Here is a 22,159-nt window from a genome sequence, read left to right as displayed (position 1 = left end):
GTCATGGTAAACCAACGTCCGGTTCGAAAAATCAATTCATTTCTTGTCATTGATAAGTAGGATTTTAACATGTTTTATACCCATACTTGTCTGCGCTTTGAGTGTAAATTGCTACAAAATAGTCCCATAAAGCTTACAGATTTCGCTTGATTGCAGGTTTGAGCTATAAAGTGACAAATCGTCAAAGATCGGCTCAAATTGGAGTGAAACCTGCTCAAGTGCCAAAGATCAGTAGAGTGAAGACATCCAGAACTTGGTGCGGACCGCACCATCATGTCATGCGGCCGCACCATAGAAGTTCAGAGACTGTGAACTTACAAGCCATGCCCCATGCGACTGCGTCCCAATTCATGCGGCACGCGTCTCACTCATGCGGCCGCACAAATTTGCTATGTAGTCGCGTCCAATAAGTTCAGAGAGTATTATATTCCAGAAGCAAACCACGCGGCCACGTCCAACTTCATGCGGCCCGCGCTCCCCCCCCCATGCGGCCGCACTCTATGGTCATGCGGCCCGTATCAGTGAAGTTTAGAGAAGCTGCCAAACCTTTCATGCGGCCGCACAACAACTTTGTGCGGTCCACGCCAGTTTTCATGCGGCCGCACCCCAACTTTGTGCGGTCCGCATCACCATTTTCAGAGAGCAAGATTCAGAGGTCAAGCAACCCAGTGCGGCCGCGTGCCATCTTTGTGCGGTCCGCACTAACCCCACAGGGTCATTTTTGTCAGTTTTTCCAGCCCACTATAAATAGAACATTTTATCATTTTTAGGTCAAGTTTACAATTGACAGCTGCTGCACTCGTGAGACTTATGTTTTGGCCTATCTTGGGCATTTTTAGCTTAGTTTCATCATAGATTATTGTAGTTTAGCATTAGCAATTAATTAATATGGTTGTTTCATCTTCTATTTCTTCATTTTCTGCTTTAATTATGTCTAGCTAAACCCATTAGCTAGGGTTGTGGCTCAACCCTAGTGTGGGTAATTAATGGGTGTTGCTTCTTACTGATAGATTGATATTGGGTGTTTGTTATTTGGGTTAATTTTATGGTTTAATTAAGGATTGATGGTTGCAAACATTGATTCTAGCTTAGTGGGTCTTGACCTTTCTTGAGAAAGAGAGTCTATGACCCCAGAATTGACCCAACAAGGGATTGGGGTGGATCCATGAGAAATGGTAGTCCCAATTAACGGGTTAAACCTCGAGAGAGTAATCACCCTACTTGAACCCTAGTTGCTTGGTCTAATTGGCCTACCCAATTGATCTCAAGAGAGTCAATTGGGCAAAATCGCTCTCTCTACCGAGAGGTGTGAGAGTGAGTACAAATGTGCACGGTTATAACATTGATCCCAAATATGTCAATCTATTATTAGTAACCTCTACCCATTAGTTAACCACCTAGGTGATGCCACGATCCTAGTGTCTTTCTCTATATTAATCACAACTTAGAACAAACCCTTTTAGCATAAATTAGCTTAAACTTGTAGTTGATAATAGTAGTGATTAAACAAAAACCCAAAAATGGTAGAAGTACAATTAGGAGCAAACACACATTCCTAGTCTAAACAAATACGCAACTCCATTCCAAGCTCCTTGTGGAAATTGACCCCGATACCACTATTCGGGTAAAAGTATTAGCGCCCGCTCCTCCTACCGTTGTGTAAGGTTGAGTTCGCCGCGATCAACTTTTTGGCGCCGTTGCCGGGGAGCTTACGGTGTTGACTATTTGTGTAGCTAGAATTGTGTTTTGCTTCTCTTTCCTTCTTGTTTACTAATTTTGTTTGTGTCGATCAATCAGGTACAATGGCTCTTAATGCAAATGACCCTCTCGGTAATGTGATAACGGGGGAGTAGGTAGAGGATCTAGAACAAGATGAGGTCTTACCTCAACTTCCACGGAGAGGCCGACATGTCAATATAAACGCAAATGAGAAAAACAACATTCCAGACCCTCCTCCGGCACCGCCGAGAGTGGCTCCCAGAGTTTTACCAAATCAAGGATATGCCAGTGTTATTGTTCCTCCCCGAATCCGGGCGGGGAACTTTCAAATCACAAATGTTATGCTGACCTTGCTCGAGCAAATAGGTTATTTCACGGGTGCCTCCGATCAAAATGCCTACAAGCACTTGAAGGGGTTCGTGGATACATGTTGGGGTAGCAAGCAGACAAACGTGTCCGAGGATGCATTGAGATTGAGGCTTTTCCCCTTTTCTCTTCGGGGTAAAGCATTGGATTGGTTAGAAAGGCTCCCCAATCATTCTATTACAATATGGGATGAACTGGCGGACAAATTTATTGCCAAGTTCTTCTTTCCAAGTCATATGGCAGCTCTTCGGGATGAAATTCTAGCTTTCAAGCAAGAACCAACGGAACCTTTGCATGATATATGGGAAAGATATAGAACAATGGTGAAAGAGTGCCCTAATAATGATATGACCGAGGCTATGATTCAACAAACCTTTTATCGGGGCATCAACACCACAAATCAATGCATTGTGAACCAATTGGCCGGAAGGAACTTTATGAAACTTTCTTACCAAGAGGCATGTGATGTACTTGATGAAATGGACGACACCTCTTCGGCATGGCAAAGCCGAGCAAACGTGCCCCAAGGTGACCCCACGGTCATCCATTTGCACAAGGAGTTGCACGATCATGGCCAAGCTATCGCCGAGCTTACAACAACTATGAATCAATTGGGAAAGGCGCAATTGCAACAAGTCCAAAACCCGCGCCAAGTCAACGCAATGGAAGGTGTTTCTATGTTGAAAAGGAGGCAAAGAGGACAACAATCTCAAGCTAATTGTGAACAATATGACAACAACAATAATGGTGGTGGTTATTCAAATGGGTTCTATGATGATCAAAGCGAAGAGGTCCAATATGTCAACAACTATCAAGGGAATAAAGGTAACTCTTCAAACCAACAATGGAGTCCTCAAGGTAATTAGGGCAATCAACAACAAGGTAGAGGTAATTGGAATAACAACAACCAAAACAACAATTGGGGTAATCAAGGCAACCAAGGAAATTGGCATGGTAATAACAATAATTGGGGCAACAACAACAATCAAGGAAGGTGGAACAATGGCGGGAACCAAGGCAACCGGGGGCAAGGTTTTCAAAGGCCCCCCCATGTACCAACAACCAAACAATCTACCCCCTTTCCTTCTCAAGGTCCGAGTTCGTTCGGAAGTGAGATGGGGAGAATTTAAAGTATGTTCGAGAAAATGATGAAAAAGAACCAAGATTCCGAGGCCCAATTAGCTTCGCATAACACATCTATCCGGAACTTGGAAGTGCAATTAGGCCAAATCTCTCAGTCTTTAAATACTCGCCCAAAGGGTGCTCTACCAAGTGATACGGTAGTAAACCCCAAGGGTGGGCACAATAATCATGTGATGGCAGTGACAACACGAAGTGGAAGAGGCGGTGATCTGCATGCCTCAAGAGGAAACCAAGTTACGGTGGATGAAGATGAGTTACGAGATAATGAAATACCGTTGGTGGTTGAATATGTAGTTGAACCAAGTGTGAGAGTTGATGTGCGGATTGATGTTCATGAGGTTGAGGAAGAAACACAAGAGGTCATGAACCCGTCTAGGGAACACGTAATTGATAAGCCCGAGCCGGTGGTGCCCAAAGCTCGAGCACCCTTACCTCGACCTCCTCCGCCCTATCCTCAACGGTTGGCCAAGCAAAAGGGTGACAACCAATTTAAGAAATTCATTGAGATGATGAAGAGTTTGACTATCAATGTGCCTTTGGTGGAGCACTAGAGCAAATGCCGGGATACGCAAAGTTCATAAAAGATTTGGTTACAAAAAGAGATCAATGGAGTGTGAGACAATCAAGATGACCCATCAAGTGAGCGCAATTGTACATTCTATGGCTCCGAAACTTGAGGACCCCGGTGCATTCACTATCCCATGTACCATTGGAAGTGCCGACTTTGCAAAAGCCCTTTGTGACTTGGGGGCAAGTATCAATTTAATGCCATATTCGGGCTTCAAGACCTTAGGAATCGGACAACCTCGTCCAACTTCTATGAGGCTTCAAATGGCAGATCGGTCAATGAAGCGACCTTTGGAGATTATTGATGACGTCCTTGTTCATGTTGATAAGTTCATATTGCCGGCCAATTTCGTTATCTTGGATTGTGAGGTGGATTTTGAGGTTCCAATTATCCTTGGAAGACCTTTCCTAGCTACTGGGAAGGCTTTGGTGGATGTCGAGGCGGGAGAGTTGACCTTCCATGTTGGTGATGAAAAGGTGGTGTTCCATGCATGCAAATCTATGAGGCAACCGAATAGCACCGAGGTGTGCTCATTTGTTAACATTGTCACGGCGGTGATAGTGGATGACACAAGTGCAATGGTGAATGTTGAAGACCCACTTGAAGCCGTTCTCTTGAACATGGATGTTGATGATGATGCTGAGAGAGTTGAATGTGTAAACGCTTTGCATGGTATGGGCTCGTATTCTTATGAGCCTAAGAAGTTATCTTTGGATCTTGAGAATCGCAAAACTCCCCCAACCAAGCCATCTATTGAGGAGTCGCCGGTGTTGGAGTTGAAACCACTTCCTCCTCACCTCAGGTATGAATACTTGGGCCCTAATTTCACTTTGCATGTTATTCTTTCGTCATGTTTGACTAACGTGCAGGTTGACGCCACTTTGGCGGTTCTACAAAAGCGCAAGAGGGAAATTGGATGGACATTGGCGGATATACGGGGCATAAGCCCCGCCTTTTGCATGCATAAGATCATATTGGAGGAGGATGCGAGGCCCTCACTTGAACACCAAAGGATACTCAACGAAGCTATGCAAGAAGTGGTCAAAAAGGAAGTTATCAAGTGGCTTGACGCCGGTGTGGTGTATCCTATTTCTGACAGCTCATGGACTTCTCCGGTGCAATGCGTACCGAAGAAAGGCGGGATGACTGTGGTAACCAATGCCAACAATGAGTTGATTCCTACTCGGACGGTGACAGGATGGAGAGTTTGTATGGACTATAGAAAGCTTAACAAGGTGACTCGAAAGGATCATTTCCCGTTGTCGTTCCTCGACCAAATGCTTGATCGTCTTGCGGGTCGGTCGTTCTATTGCTTTTTAGATGGGTATTCGGGGTACAATCAAATTCTCATTGCCCCAGAAGATCAAGAAAAGACGACATTTACATGTCCCTACGGCACATTCGCATTTTCGAGGATGCCGTTTGGATTGTGTAATGCCCCAGCGACCTTTAAACGATGTATGATGGCAATTTTCACCGACATAGTGGAAGATATATTGGAGGTCTTTATGGATGATTTTAGCGTGGTGGGAAACTCCTTTGAGGAATGTTTGACAAATTTGGAACGAGTGTTGGCCCGATGTGAAGATACAAACCTAGTCCTCAATTGGGAAAAATGCCATTTTATGGTAGAAGAGGGTATTGTATTGGGTCATAAGATTTCAAAGAAAGGTATTGAAGTTGACAAAGCAAAGATTGAAGTCATTTCAAGGTTACCTCCCCCTACTTCTATCAAAGGGGTGAGGAGCTTTTTGGGGCACGCGGGTTTCTACCGAAGGTTCATCAAAGATTTCTCTAAGGTAGTTAATCCGTTGTGCAAGTTGTTAGAGAAGGAGGCCAAATTTGTTTTTGATGAGAAGTGCATGGAGGCTTTCGAGCTGCTAAAACACAAGTTGACAACAACCCCTATCATTACCGCACCCAATTGGAGCTTGCCATTTGAGCTCATGTGTGACGCTAGTGATGTTGCGGTAGGGGCGGTATTGGGCTAAAGAATCAACAAGATGTTCCATCCGGTGTACTACTTAAGCAAGACGATGAATGAAGCTCAAAGAAACTATACAGTCACCGAGAAGGAATTGCTAGCTATTATGTTTGCCATGGAAAAGTTCCGACCGTACCTTATGGGGGCCAAAGTAATTATCCATACCGATCATGCCGCCCTTAGGTATTTGATGACCAAGAAAGATTCAAAAGCAAGGTTGATGAGATGGGTGCTTCTTCTTCAAGAGTTTGATCTCGAAATTGTGGACCGCAAAGGAAGTGAAAATCAAGTGGCGGACCACTTGTCTCGCTTGGAAGAAGAAGGGAGGCCTTCTGATGGCCTTGAAATCAATGATGCGTTCCCGGATGAACAACTCCTTGCGGTATCTATGCATGATATGTCGTGGTTTGCTGATGTGGCAAATTATCTTGTGACCGGTATAATCCCGTATGATCTCTCTTCTAACCAAAGGAAGAAGCTCAAGCGGGATAGTTTGGATTATTATTGGGATGAGACATATTTGTTCAAGATTTGCACCGATGGTGTGATTCTCCGGTGTGTCCCGGAAGAAGAACAATTGAGTATTTTGGAGGCTTGTCATTCCTCTCCCTATGGTGGCCATCATGGTGGGGTGAGGACGGCTTCTAAGGTGCTTAGTTGCGGTTTCTATTGGCCCTCCTTGTTTAAAGATGCCGGTGATTTTGTCAAGAGATGTGATGAATGCCAACGAACCGGTGGGATTTCTAAAAAGGATGAGATGCCTCTCAACACAATTCTAGAGGTAGATATTTTTGATGTGTGGGGTATCGACTTTATGGGGTCGTTCGTGAGTTCCTGTGGGAACACCTATATCTTGGCAGCGGTTGATTATGTGTCTAAATGGGTCGAAGTCGTCGCTTTGCCCAACAACGAAGCTCGAAGTGTGGTGGCATTCTTGAAAAAGAGTATCTTCACAAGGTTTGGCACTCCACGTGCTATCATTAGTGATGGTGGCTCTCATTTTTGCAACCGGTCATTTGATTCATTGCTTGCCAAGTATGGTGTAAATCACAAGGTGACCGCTCCTTATCATCCTCAAGCGAGTGGCCAAGTTGAGGTTTCCAACCGAGAGATCAAGAATATACTGTCCAAAACTGTCAATGCCAATAGGACCGATTGGTCGAAGAAACTAGATGACGCTCTTTGGGCCTATCGGATAACTTACAAGACCCCGATTGGTATGTCTCCGTACCGGTTGGTGTTTGGGAAAGCTTTTCATTTTCCCGTGGAATTGGAGCATAAGGGTATGTGGGCCTTGAGAAAATTGAACTTAGAATGGGATGTCGCTGCGAATCTCCGGGTTGAGCAACTCAATGAGCTAGACGAGTTTAGATTTCATGCCTACTCTAGCTCGTCCTTGTACAAGGACAAGATGAAGTATCTTCACGATAAGTATGCCCGGGGGAAGGAATTCAAAGTTGGTGACATGGTTCTTCTTTTCAACTCCCGGTTGAGGTTATTTCCGGGAAAGCTTAAGTCTAAGTGGAGTGGTCCATTTGAAGTTATCGGTGTAACCCCATTTGGTGCTATTGATCTCAAAAACAAAAATGGTGAAGTTTTCCGGGTCAATGGGCATCGTGTCAAGCATTACTTGGGAAAGTTTGATGATAGTACCGTGGTGGCACTCATTCATTTGAAGTGACTTTGATGGTAACATGCGTCGTGTCGCGACGTTAAATCAGGCGCTTCTTGGGAGGCAACCCATGTCTTTTTCTTTCTTTTTGATTTCTGTGGTAGATTCGGAATTTTGAGCTAATGGTTTGTGAGATGTTGCAGGAATTGCGATTGAACCAGTGCAAAAACAACAGTCTCTGAACAGTGACCGATGCGGCCGCAATCCCACTTTGCGCAGTCCGCAGCGGCCAAAGAAATTATTGCCAAGTCTCTGAACTGTGTTCACGCGATCACGTCCCACTTTGTGCGGCCCGTGTAGTACTCATGCGGCCGCATCCCATTTCATGCGGTCCGCGTGCTTTCGCTGCAGCTTCAGGTAAAAAGGTTAAACCCCAGTGTGGCCCGCAGTCGTGTTCATGCGGCTGCACTGGACGGTAAGTGATGGGCCCCCTTGTTTCCTATAAATAGACCATTAGGGTCTTCAGTAGAACTTTTCGCCAAAATTCACTCCTGAGCCCTAAAAGTTACTGTTCACCTTCAGAGATCCTTCTTAGTATTAATATCAACGGAATTTCTTCGCTTTCCTGGTAACATATCTCTCCCATTACTCTTTACTTAGCATTAATTTAAACTTTATACATGTTCCCCTAGTCATAACTTCTTCAATTTTTCTTTTTGATTTTCATTTTTTCATGATTAGAATAGTTCTATAGTGTTCTTGTTGCTCTTTGAAATGATGGGCATGTTATAAATGAGTAGGGACAAAGTAGGATGCTAAAACATGAAAGATTTGAGCCCAGTAATTAAAGCCCTAGTTGCCCCTGTATTTTCAGCTCAGCGCGGCCACGCACCCTGTTTGTGTGGTCCGCGCCATACCCCACGTGGCCGCATCAGTATGTTATGCGGTCCGCGTAAACCTTGAGCCCAAAGGTTGATTCTCTCAGCGCGGCCGCAGGCCGGGTTTGTGCGGTCCGCACCATGCTCCATGCGGCCGCATGCCATGTTTGCGCGGTCCACATGGGTGAGGTTCAGAGGGCACCACTTTTCAATATTATGGCCAATACGGCCGCATGACCAGTTTGTGCGGACCGTGTTGGCTCCCATGCGGCCACGCACCCTATTCATGCGGTCCGCATGATCCCTAATCAGAGAGGTGTTAAATTCCAAAGTTGGTTAGTGCGGTCCGCATGCCTAGTTTGTGTGGTCCGCACTGTTGTCAGCTATTCTCTATCTGTGTTTCTGTTCTGTACTTAAACTCTGCAACTGCCTGAACTAACAATGTTAGAATTATTTGTGTGCAGAAAATGGTTAAAAAACGAGGTCGTGGAGCTAAACAGCCCGGACGAGGAGGTGACCCCTCCCGGGGAGGTAAAGCTAAATTGAAGAAACTCACTCCCCAATCAAAGCTAAAAACAAGAAAACAGGTGGTGAGTGCTGAAGAGCAGTCGGGGAGTGAGTACCTCCCCTCCCAGGATTTCTCAACGGGTGGGTTCGTGGAAAGCCCCCGCAGGCCCTGCTAAAGCTCCAATTGTTATACAACCTAAGTCGTCTGAGGGCTCAGAAGCAGGAAGTACCAAATACTCTACCTCCCCCACAGCTTCAGAATCCGGGGAAAGTGCAGAAGACAAAAACAAGAATGATGAGGAGGTCCTGGACAGTGGGGTACCTAGAGTTGGGGGAATTGAAAGAAGTAGAAACCCAGTTGTATGGCAGGACAGATTTGTCAGCGAGGTAGCCTTTCATAAATTTCGGGAAGTGTGGCCAAAGAAGAAGCTGATTCCAGAAAGAAGAATAGTCACCGAGGATTTGTTACCCTACCTTCCCAGAGTCTATGATCAATTTTTTACTAGAGTGGGGTGGGATTTCTTTAAAGATGAGCTGATCGATGCAAATGAACATATGGTGAAGGAATTCTACTGCAATGTAGCCCACACCAAAGAAGGGTCAATTGGAACCAAAGTGCGGGATAAGACGATAGTGTTTTCGGTAGAGGCGTTGAACGAATATTTGGGTTTCAACGAGGAGGATGGCGCTTTGTACAGAGAGAAATTAGCGTTGAAAGAGGAAGCTCGTCCTTGGGTGGCACAGTTCTTAGCTCAGCCGGGTACCATTCCGGAATGGATTCAGGTGGGGAAGAAAATACTAAGAAAGGACCTTAATTTTGAGGCGAGAGGATGGTTAATTTTTTTATGCAACAGGTTGGACCCTTCGTCCCATGACCAAACCATTCCAATCGCCCGAGCGGTTCTCATTGCGTCCATCATGGCAGGTTTCCCCATCAATGTGGGTAATGTTATGTACAGTGTGATCACATCCATTGCCATTGATACGGACAGAAACTACCCCTACCCGAACACCCTCACAATGTACTTTGAAGATGCAAAGGTAAAACAATACCCCTTCGATGTTGAAGTCCGACCGGTATCCCCGTTCTCATGGTTTAATATTCAGGGGCCGGACAACCCGAAGGGGGATAATAAGGGAAAAGCATCCACCTCTGCCCCGACTGACTAGTCTGAGGAGCCAGTTGCGGTAGAAGCCTCTGTTGAGCCACCCACTCCCGCTGGCACTACTGTTCCGGACATCCCATCCTCCTCTGCGGGTCCCAGTTCTTCAACTGGCCCAGTGGTTCCACCTCCAAATCCAACCCTGTCACGGCCCAGCAATTAGCAAAGACATTGGCCAGTTTGAACAACTGGATGTCAGTCTCGACATCCAAGTTGTCCACTTTGGCTACCACAGTTGCGGCCCAGTCTGTTCCAGCCACAGTTGAGATTCCTCGGTCCATTGAGGAGACATTTAAGACACTCCTGGACAACCAAGAAAAGATTTTGGCTACTCAGACTGCCTTGACAAAGGCAGTTGATGCACAGGGCAAAGCTCTAAAGGAGCTTGCCCGAGAACATAAAAAGATGAGAAAATCCCGGGCATCCAAGGATGAGGTGAAGGAGCTCCGAGCTGAGGTTGACAAGTTAAAGGCAGACCAACTACCTTTAGACTTGTTCTTTGATGAGTCAGCACCTCCACCATCAGTAGTTGTACTGGAGCCATAGCAGGAGGAGGAGCCTAGGCATCCAAGGAAGAAGAGGAAGCTTCCTAGCACTGAGGGTGTTGTGATAGAGGTAGCACAAGTTCAGAAGGATACTTCCAGTGCTCCACCAGATGTTCAGTCGGTCCATGACCCGGCCCTTGTCCCAGCAGCAGGCCGAAAACCAGTCTGAGGTTCCCGCCAATACAGAGGACCAAGGGACCACTGATCAGCCCATGACGACGGATCAGGCTTAAGGAGCCACTGTATATCCTTTCTCTGTTTATATGCTTATTTTGGTAGTTGGCATTGGGGACAATGGCAGCTTTTATTCGTGGGGGTGCGCCCTACTATTTTGTATTTTGATGGATGATACATTTGGGATGACTGTACATATTTATTTGATTCTTAGCTTATGTTGCTATTTGATAGTTGGCATGTATATAACTTTTCATTCTAGTTACTTTTCTACTTTATGTACATATTCATTCCCCCCGTTGTATATTCTCTCCCCTATTGTACATATTCATTCGTTTTTTTTTATTTTCGTTAAAAATTTTCGTTTGTAGCTTCATAGTAAGCTCGTAGCCTTTTTGTTTTCTTAATAAGCCCTTGGTTTTCTTAATGCCACGGTTCTTTCCAAGGGTAGAGTGTTGTGCGAACCGGGTGGCCCTTCCCAATGATAGATGGCATGACAACCTTCTTAAGGGTTTAAGTCTATTTTTGATTTTTCGTTTTTTGATTTTCAAGTTTTGCAGTCAAGGATACCTCAGGCAAAGCTTCACTTGGGCCTAACACATTTGCCTTTGATCCCATGGTCAAAGACATAATGTTGTGCTTAGGATGGTGAAAGTCGTGGCCTTGAGACTCTTGTGTTGACCAAGCAGTCATCATGTGGTCGTATTGAATCATTGTGCGCTTGAATCGTAACTAAGGTCGTTGTGGGCCCTCGACTCGACATCTTCAGCAATCCTTGAGTGTGTGTGGTGAGAATTCGATTTGCGAGTCCAGGTCCCGAGCCGATGGTCTAGAACTTGCCCCGAATGTTTGTTGAGGCAAAATCTTAGGTGAAATTTGGCTTGAGAAGTGATTGTAGGCTCTCCTTGATCCAAAATTCTAAGATTGAAAAAATCCATGACCTACCAATGAAATAATCCCTAGTTAACCCTTTTGAGCCTTGAACCTTCTTCTTTCAAGAACCGAAGCTACAAGCCTATACCTGTTCTTAACGATACCCTCTTGTGGCACCCAAATCTTTCCTTGAATAGATGGCAAACGTCTAAGTTTGGGGGGGGAGACAAGAAAGAAAACAATGTGGTAAAAAGGTACAAAAGCAAAAAGAAAAAGAAAAGATAAGACAAAAAGAAAGACCCAATTGAATAAGGTCAAAAAGGGGATTTAAAGAAAACAAAAGTGAAAAAGGGTGTGGAAAAAGTAAAAAGCGATAAATGTGTTGAATTGCATGAAAAAGGGTGACAATGTCTCTCTAACCCCTTGAAAAAGAAGTGAATACTCAAATGAGTCAAGAAAGTGTGCCGAAATGAATCAAAAGAAGTGCTTAAGGGAAGATTGAACCCACTTGAACAAAACTATGTCCTACCCTTACCCAAAAGCCTTCACAATGACTCCATAAAAGCCTTACATGATTTTGAGTTGAAGGGAACCTACATTAGTGGATACTTACATAAAGGGCAAGCATATGGTACTTAAAGCCGAACTTGTGGCCTCTTCCTTGAGAGAGATGAATGGAAATCCATCAACCTCGGTTTGTGTGATAATACTAAAAAATGTGAGGTTCGCTTAGGAAGAGTTGAGGGTGTTTGAGTTTGGGTTCCACAATGGCCAAGGTAATTGAGAAAAGTTCTTTGATAAAATGTGTCAACTCTTGAAGCTCTTGTGTCACACTTGATCCACAAGCTTTCAAAGTTTAAATGTGTTAATGATGCATTCGCATTGAGGGAAATTGTTAGTCCCAATTGACGCTTGTTGAGGTTACTTTAGGATAAGCTGAAATTGCTTGGATGTTGCCTTTGAGGGGTGGGTTTTGTTTTGTTCGCTTGAGGACAAGCAAAGGTTTAAGTTTGGGGGAGTTGATAAGTAGGATTTTAACATGTTTTATACCCATACTTGCCTGCGCTTTGAGTGTAAATTGCTACAAAATAGTCCCAAAAAGCTTACAGATTTGCGCTTGATTGCAGGTTTGAGCTATAAAGTGACAAATCGTCAAAGATCGGCTCAAATTGGAGTGAAACCTGCTCAAGTGCCAAAGATCAGTAGAGTGAAGACATTCAGAACTTGGTGCGGACCACACCATCATGTCATGCGGCCGCACCATAGAATTTCAGAGACTGTGAACTTACAAGCCATGCCTCATGCGGCCCGCGTCTCACTCATACGGCCACACAATTTTGCTATGCGGTCGCATCCAATAAGTTCAGAGAGTATTATATTCCAGAAGCAAACCACGCGGCCGCGTCCAACTTCATGCGGCCCGCGCTCCCTCTCATGCGGCCGCACTATATGGTCACGCGGCCAGCATCAGTAAAGTTCAGAGAAGCTGCCAAACCTTTCATGCGGCCGCACAACAACTTTGTGCGGTCTGCGCCAGTTTTCATGCGGCCGCACCCCAACTTTGTGCGGTCCGCATCACCATTTTCAGAGAGCAAGATTCAGAGGTCAAGCAACCTAGTGCGACCGCGTGCCATCTTTGTGCGGTCCGCACTAACCCCGCAGGGGCAGTTTTGTCCAGTTTTTCCAACCCACTATAAATAGAACATTTTACCATTTTTAGGTCAAGTTTTGTACAATTGACAGCTGCTGCACTCATGAGACTTATGTTTTGGCCTATCTTGGGCATTTTTAGCTTAGTTTCATCATAGATTATTGTAGTTTAGCATTAGAAATTAATTAATATGGTTGTTTCATCTTCTATTTCTTCATTTTCTGCTTTAATTATATCTAGCTAAACCCATTAGCTAGGGTTGTGGCTCAACCCTAGTATGGGTAATTAATGGGTGTTGCTTCTTACTGATAGATTGATATTGGGTGTTTATTATTTGGGTTAATTTTATGGTTTAATTAAGGATTGATGGTTGCAAACATTGATTCTAGCTTAGTGGGTCTTGACCTTTCTTGAGAAAGAGAGTCTATGACCTCAGAATTGACCCAACAAGGGATTGGGGTGGATCTATGAGAAATGGTAGTCCTAATTAACGGGTTAAACCTCGAGAGAGTAATCACCCTACTTGAACCCTAGTTGCTTGGTCTATTGGCCTACCCAATTGATCTCGAGAGAGTCAATTGGGCAAAATCGCTCTCTCTACCGAGAGGTGTGAGAGTGAGTGCAAATGTGCACGGTTATAACATTGATCCCAAATATGTCAATCTATTATTATTAACCTCTACCCGTTAGTTAACCACCTAGGTGATGCCACGACCCTAGTGCCTTTCTCTATATTAATCACTACTTAGAACATACCCTTTTAGCATAAATTTGCTTAAACTTGTAGTTGATAATAGTAGTGATTAAACAAAAACCCAAAAAATGGTAGAAGTACAATTAGGAGCACACATGCATTCCTAGTCTAAACAAATACACAACTCCATTCCAAGCTCCCTGTGGAAATTGACACCGATACCACTATTCGGGTAAAAGTATTAGCGCCCGCTCCTCCTACCGTTGTGTAAGGTTGAGTTCGCCGCGATCAGTCATTACATTCCAAAAAATGAAAGAACTATCTGTATACGGTTAAAACTTGACCCACCCCATTTTACTGATTAACTGAGACTAGGGGAATGGATCGAAGATCGGCCCCATAACATATCAGATCGAGACACTAGGATAAGGTACCGAGTTCGGGATTCGAAGTACTTGTCGAGATTGAAACCAGTAATGATTGAGATCGAACATGATAGACATCAAGCAAGACCAAAGATAGCATAATAACGAAAAGGCGAGATATCCGTGACTAGTCGAGGATCATGGCAGAAATCTCGGAACAAATCAAATCAAGGACGGTTGTTAAGCTAATCATGGGATCTCCTTCTATATTTAGAATTATACCATAAAATAGGATTCCTCTGCTATATAAAGAGGGTCTTAACCATTTGTAATTATCTTACATTTACGCATGTCAAAGCAATATATCGCATTTTATCTCTCGCAAGCTCTGTTGTTCGGTTCATGCTTTCAATAGCTTGTTCAGTTGATTCGAGGGAAATTAACTCAAGGGCCATAATGGTTCATCACATTGGTTTGCTTTATTTTACTGTAATTTCTATCATTAATTCATACATTTACCAGTTTGTGCCAAGTGAAATCACATATCCGTAGAATCACTTATAAGTTTAATTGTTATCCGATTTTAAGGGCAAACATTGGTGAAGTACATTAACTAGCCTTTAAAATAGATTGTCTTTAATTTTTTGTCTTGGCTTGCCCAATAGAAGAACTTCAAGTTTAACAATTGTTGCCGGGGTATTTGCATCTATACTCGCTTTTTGGGTCACGTTCTAACTTATACACACTTTGTAAAAAATATTGCAAGCGTACCCACTTTTCGTATAAAGTTCAGGCATACGGGCCTGAAGTAGCAAAGACAATCACGCATAACTTCAGCATTCTAGTAGACGGGCCTGAAGTTGTTTGTAATTCCTGAACTTAAGCATTCTACTAGCTGAAGTTTTCTTCTCTATTTGCTGAACTTCAGCATATTTTAGCTGAAATTTTGTCCTGGATTCAATAGTTTTGTTGTAAAGCTTTTTCAAAAACTTCAGCAGAAGATGCTAAAGTTATTTAGAAAGACTTCAGCACTAAATAAGCTAAAGTTTTGTCCGGGATTCATTAGTTTTGTCATAAAAATTTTTCAAAAACTTCAGCAGAAGATGCTGAAGTTATTTAGTTCATTTGTAAAAACTTTAGCGCTAAATAAGTTGAAGTTTTTGTTCTACAGTCGTACTAGCTGAGGTTTTGTTCTCTATTTACTGAACTTCAACATATTTTAGCTGAAGTTTTGTTCTATATTTGCTGAACTTCAACTGATTTATGCTTCTAACGAACCTCATTCTCCTCATGCTGCTTCCACTTCCATCTTCGTTTCAAAACAAATACTCCTACGTAGTTAGCAAAATTAAAAGGGGTTGTGCAAATGAGAAAGCTTTCAGTTTTTGTTTCTATTGGATTGGCTCAATGCTCATAGATCCTCCAAATTCCGCAGCAGTAATAATAATGTTCTTCGCTTTTACTGCAATTCCGCTTCTCCCTCCATCAATCCTGGACAGTCCCTTCCCCTAATTCTTTCAGCTTCTCTTCTCTCTCTCTCTCTCTCTCTATTTTCTAGTGAATAAGCTCTTCCCATCTGATTTCTTATGTTTGAATGAGTTAGCAATGAAAACATGGAATTCCAACTCCCAATCTTGTTCCATGTTGGGCACTGCGCTGCATTCGAACTGTCGAGTCAGGGACAGTTGAAGAAAGAAAACTTTGGAGAAGAAAGGAGGAAGAAAGGAGCGCACATGTAGCAGGAAGAAGAAGGGACCTGAAGTTGTAAAAATTAGGGTATAGGTTAAATAATTTTAAAAATATGGGTATAGGTTAAATGGGGGCGACCACATAGGGCGCCCCATGCAATTTTTACATTGTTGCCCCTCGCTTGCCACACGGAGAACACTTTTAACTTTTGACCTTGAAATTTTGCCCATGAGGCAAGTGGAGTCAAATGTTAAAGACCATCCAAAAAAAAAAAAATCATATTTCTGCAAATTTTTTTCATGAATTTTCAATCTTTTTTTTTTTTGGTGTGTACCGGTTGGATCTTAAGAGTGGCAAAATACGAAATTAAACGGTCGACTGAAACTAATATTATTTTTGGGGAGCAGCTAAAAATGTATTTTCTCTCTTAAGTTTCCAGCCCATCTATAGTGGGCTTTTGGTGTGCTACGTTCGAACTATAATCCTGGACTTAAATAATTCGTGGCCCAGTCACTTTCCCTCCAAGTAAGAAAGTGGCGCCGATAATGATAGGTTTTCAACAAAGAAGGGGGTCAAAAACTAGACATCTTTTTATCCAAAATTCCAATATCCCGCCCCTTAAAATTGCTGAAACTTTAATTTCACCATTCTCTGATACAATATTGGAACAGAGCTGAGTGTCACGAGACTCGCACTCATAAAGCAAGCTCCTGAACACCATAAAAGGAAAATTATTTTTGGAGCTGCCCTAAAATAAAATCAAGATTCCATCATATACTTCAACAGTGTACATTGAGTTCTACAAATCTCTCTAGATTTTGTGTTAAATCTCTTCTCAAGGTCAGTATCCAAGAGGCACATGATATTTTCAAATCGAGTTAGTATTTTTTTTCTATTATTGTTCTTATACCTTTTTTTTTTAGTTTTTCTTATTTGCCCGTAATTTCACTAGGGTTTTAATGTTTTATCTGTACACTAGCTGCTTCTGTTATTATTTGAGTAAATGTGTAAAAAGGGGCTTTGTACCCTTACTTGTGAGCCTTTAAGCTTATCAATCCGTTTATCTAATTATTGATTTTCAATTCTTTGTCTGGTATTATAGTTAATTATTCTTGGTACTTGAGTTTCATGAACTGTAGTAAATTTGAGAATTGTGTTATTGGATTTTATGTGTTTTTAGGGCTAAAGATTGTTTTTTTTGTTTGTTTTTGTTTTTGGTGTTGGTAGTGTTCATGTTGGATTAGTGATTTCAGGATGGATGAACATAATGCTATCGAGAGGCGTTGTGGAGCTCGACCTATTTTGGGAAATATAACAAATCAGATTGGAAACAAAAGGCCATTTTCTTCAATTTGGGGCAATCCAGGTCTAAAATCTGCAGATAAGGGAAGAGAAAATCTAGGGGGGAAATTTGTGTCGGTGGATGATGGAGATAAAGCTAAACGTGTTTGTGTTGCTCCTCCTTCTTGTAACATGATTAGTTCGTCAAAGGTCGATGTTGTATCAGGGATTTCAAACATACCAAATAATAACCAGGATCCCAATTTTTTGCACGTTGGTTCATCTACTGCTATCTCCAAGAGTACAATCGGAGATAACAATGAGAATAGTAGTGCTCGTGGGAGTGTGATTGAAGTTATCAATGACCAGGATAGTATTCCAGAGAAAATTTCTGAAGCTACTAATGATATGGATGGTTTGGTAACTGGTGTACCGGTACAAGCATTGTCCGGAACTGAAGACCATGATGCTATTCATAGTTGTGAAATTAACGAGGATAGTGAGGGTACCGAAAGTGACATGGATCCCGATGAACAAGGTGTTGATAATCTGGTTATGAGTCAGTCAGGCTCAGTAGACTTCACAAGATTGCCAGAGTCACAGGAGTCGAGAGTTAAACTTGACACATGTGTAGTAGGAACACAGACTTGTGAGGATAATTCAGGTTTAAGTGCTAGCATTGACTCCATTAAAGCTTGTTCCTGTAGCTTTTGCACCAAAGGTAAAAGTATCTCGCAGGCCATGGTTTTGATTTAAGTTCTTCTGAGCTTCTATCCTGTCTTACTTCAGTTCAATATTAATGGAGTATTGATTTAGTTCTCTTTGTTCTTTGATGATCAGCTGCCAATATATGGTTAGACCTCCACTACCAAGATATCAAGGGTCGGATAAGTGGTGAGTCATCCTAAAAATATTACTTATAATTACTCGATGAAACTTAATATCTTTCTCAGCTGCTTTTCTTTATGCAACTACTGTTTTCATTATACCTAGCCATAAAGAAGAGCCAGAAAGATGCAAGCATTTTAGTTGACAGAAGTTGCAGGGGCAAAGGGATTTGGAAGGAGGGTCCGGAAAAAAATATTGAAGCCGCAAATCTTGAATCAAGTTTACTGGGTCAGTGGAAGTCACTCTTTCAACACATGGAGCATATTTTTCAACACGAAGCTGACCAGCTAGTAAGTTTGCTAACTGTTCTGCTCACTCTCTGAGTTGGTGTAGATGGTCATTCAATATTTTTGCATATTGTCTCTGGGAGTTGTGAATCAGATGCATATTATCTGTTGATCATTAAGCGTTGAAATTTTCTTCATCAAAGTTTACTCCCTTTCAAGGGCGGCTCAATAATATTATGGCCTAAAGTCAAATCCTAATAAGAGGCTTTAAATTTATTATATATATATATGTAAACCATCTTGTACGTATTTTGATCATTCACTCAGGTACCTGCTAGCTCCTACCATTGTAAAAATTTGGTAACTCTGCTCACTAAGGCTAGATAATATTTTTATAGGAACATATATTGACAGTTAAGATAATGTTTTTATAAATTCTTATAAATCTAATAATCTCAATTTTGTACGAACCACTAAGCGGATGTCAGAATAATTTCATACTCTTGGACTAATTCAAGTCTATTTTGAAGTGAAAAATGGCTTAATCCACTCTTTATAAGAAATAATCAACTTTAAAAGATACTACAAGATACTTCTTTCTTTAATTATCAAAGTCGTCATCAAATTGTTCATTTTCATATATTGCATATTTATTGTAAAACTCGAGCTAGTTATCTGAATAATCTCTATCTCATGCGACAAAAAGAAGTATAAAATATAGTATCTTTTATTAATAAAATTTACAATTTGTGATAACATATAAATTTAAAAAATTTGGGGGCCTACAGCAATTGCTTTAGTGGCTTCCCCCTAAAGCCGGCCCTGCTCCCTTTCTTTGAGCTGTTGGTTTGGTGCATTGTCTTTTCTTTCTAGTTGGATCATTCATGCCTACAGCAATTGCTTTAGTGGCTTCCCCCTAAAGCCGACCCTGCTCCCTTTCTTTGAGCTGTTGGTTTGGTGCATTGTCTTTTCTTTCTAGTTGGATCATTCATGCCGAGGACTGTTATTTGTGCCATCAGTGTGCCTTTTGACGGAGGCATGGTTCATAGGTTATAAGATTGCTATCTTTTACTAATTTCTTCAAACTTGGCAAATGTGCAGCGCAAATGTCTTATAGCTAAGTCGAATCTTCAATAAAAATCGTGATGACTTGTTACTAATAGATAGGGAAGCAGTAAGTCTCTCTTTATTTCATTAATTGAAAAGTAGAATATTCCTAGTCTGCTGTTGACCCAGGGAGGAATGAGGGATAATCTCTACTTGCAACTGTAGCAAATTTAGCCATGTTGCTACTTGTAGTTGTAGCAGTCTTTTATTTTCTTTACTGTTCCAATTGAGTTCTTCAGGACCAATAGCCAGAGATTATTTGTTAGAACTTAGAACATCAATTAGCATATGAGGTTTTGATGACAATTTGTTTTTTCCCTTTACTTTTTTTTTTTTCCTGTCAAATAATAATTAGCGATATAGTTGCACTTGTGAACTGCTGACTGGAGAGAAAGACTAGGAAGTCTTTTCAATTAAATGTTCTGTCACTTGCTTCTAGTCACCACCCTGATTTAAGATTCTCAGATACAAATATAATGAATTCAATGAAAGAAGTAATATGAAGACTAAATTTTATAATATACACAAGTATCAACTTTGCAATGGGTGTCTGATTCACTGCTCCCCTTCTTATTCTATATTCTTTTGTCATCTGAGTCCTTCATTTGAGAATTATTCGTAGTCCCAAACAATCTGATCTTACCCTCTAAAGAAACATCAACTGTTAAGAAATGTAGATACACCATGTTTTTGGCAGTCAAGTTATGTAAGTAGAGATGGCCATGGTCAAATGTGTGGCAAAATTAGAGTGCTAGTAGTTTGTGGCTTTCAACAGTCTCCTTGAATTTATGATTTATTTTCTCAACAAGCAACCAATTTGAGTCATATTCTCTGGACATCAATATGTCAGGTGGGGAAATTGATTTTATTATTTGCGCTATTATCAAGGTTTAGATTTTTCGAACATTTGGGAATCTAAATATGGAGTACTTAATTGATTGAAGTTGTGATATTGCCTTTAAATTTGGGAAACAAGCTTCTAAACCTTGATTAAGTGGTCACTAGAGAATATAGCTTGTCACCAATCTGAGAAAGCTGCTAACCTTTGTTGTCTGATTCTTGATTTTTAATTTTCTTGAACTATCATTACTGCAAGTTTCAGCTGATGGAATATGCTCCATGTTAAACTAGAGTGAGTTGGTCATGATCTTGCCACATTGATTCTGCTCTTCACGCGAGCCGTCTATTTGGAAATGATGCTTAGTTGCATCATGTTAACCCTTCTGCATAAACACTTCCCCAACTCACGCAAACCCCCAATCTCTCCCGAAGGATGTGCGCTTAATATCGATATACAACTCAAATTTACAGAACTACTATGAACCTGATGATCAATTCATTTGGATGTTACAGGAAGGTAGTTTAGTTACACTGACTGACCTCAGAGAGAGATGCAAGGCAGACCTGGATTCGTTCGCTGGGACTCCAGAGAACTGCTAGTGGGTTCTGTTTGTAAAATTGTTACTTCATTTTCTGGATGTTTGTTTGGTTACTCATGTATTCACATGATCAAGTGTACCTTCTGAAATATCGTGTAACAGTCTGGTTGATGTAAAGTAGTTAAAAATGGTGTAACATTCTGGTGATCATACATCACAACAGAGTGAGCCATTCTATGAAAGCTGCATTTTTCATGATAGTTTGAGGCTATATTTCAATTGTGTAACTTCAAAACTACCATAATGAACTGTTGTGTATATGAGCCAATCATTTCTAGAGGCTGCTTATTTGATAGAGTGCTAGTTGAGCAAATGGCACCTTGATATAGATTGATCATTTTGTGAAAATGGAGTTCTTTCCTTCTAAGGTTTGTGTTGTCTTGTAATTATATTGAACAAGAAAAGCATTTTCATCTTTTTCCCATCTTGGATACCCTTTTTCCTCTCAAGATTATATGCAATGATTGATATATCATAATGGTTGGAACAAGTGAATTCGACTTGTACAATGATAAATTATTGCGGTGATCAAAGTTGGATAGTTGATTAATGAAAATGCAAATGGTTTGTTGTCTTTTTGCAACTTAGGTCTATATAAGTTTCTAACATTGTTAATGAAAATTGTGTTGTGACCACCTGTAGATGAATGTAATAAGTAACTCTGTATAGAAGATCAAGCTGGCAAAATTTTCCCAGCTAGCTCCTTCCTTGGTGAGGAGGTTCACTACTTGGCTTTGTTCCCTGAAGCTATGTCTGATTGCTGGGTTTCCGAGCTGCTTCATCAATGATCTGCATTCACAAATAATGGAATTGTAAGGAAGGTGTCCTTGCTTTATCATTCTTATCACTTCTTCAGAGTCAATAGTGATTTCAAAAGGTATCATTCTTTGTTTTAGACCAACTTTTAGGACCTGCCAAAGAGCTAGAAGTTCTGCCATGATACTTGTACTATATGGCAGACCCTTCATATAACGAGTCCAAAATCGAAATGTTGTCTTTTTGGACTCAAAATACTTAAACAGGTGAAAAAAAACTTAGTGATCAAAATATGTAAAACGCAATTTTGAACCACGTTTTACCTTAACGTCCGTTTGGAACGTTACGGTAAAACGTGGTTTAATACTGCGTTTTATATAAAACGTGTTAATTAACCACGTTTTATCTGGAAGCTGATAAGACGGCTATATAAAGCGCGGTTCACGTGTTTTTATATAAAATGCAGTAACAAACCGCGCTTTACATGTTTGTGGGCCCAATAACTCTTCTGCGTTAAACTGACATAACAA

General features: G+C 41.5%; 1 protein-coding gene across 4 annotated transcripts; it reads left to right on the top strand.

Annotated features, from left to right (window-relative positions):
• Positions 1-16,454: 16,454 nt before the first annotated feature.
• On the top strand, positions 16,455-21,186 carry LOC104231942 (uncharacterized). Of its 4 annotated transcripts, none has more exons than XM_009785012.2 (5): positions 16,455-16,771; positions 17,185-17,933; positions 18,053-18,106; positions 18,206-18,390; positions 20,788-21,186. In XM_009785012.2, exons 2-5 carry the CDS (start codon positions 17,186-17,188, stop codon positions 20,872-20,874), a joined length of 1,074 nt encoding a protein of 357 aa, XP_009783314.1. In that variant the 5' UTR covers positions 16,455-16,771; position 17,185; the 3' UTR covers positions 20,875-21,186. The 4 variants fall into 4 exon arrangements, with proteins under 4 accessions (XP_009783314.1, XP_009783312.1, XP_009783316.1 ...); XM_009785010.2 differs by having other exon boundaries at positions 16,505-16,808; positions 17,159-17,933; XM_009785014.2 differs by having other exon boundaries at positions 16,506-16,808.
• The last annotated feature ends 973 nt before the right edge of the window (positions 21,187-22,159 follow it).

Source organism: Nicotiana sylvestris, chromosome 5 (assembly GCF_000393655.2).
Source record: "Nicotiana sylvestris chromosome 5, ASM39365v2, whole genome shotgun sequence".
Classification (NCBI taxonomy): domain Eukaryota; kingdom Viridiplantae; phylum Streptophyta; class Magnoliopsida; order Solanales; family Solanaceae; genus Nicotiana; species Nicotiana sylvestris.
This window is presented reverse-complemented; position numbering and strand designations above follow the sequence as displayed.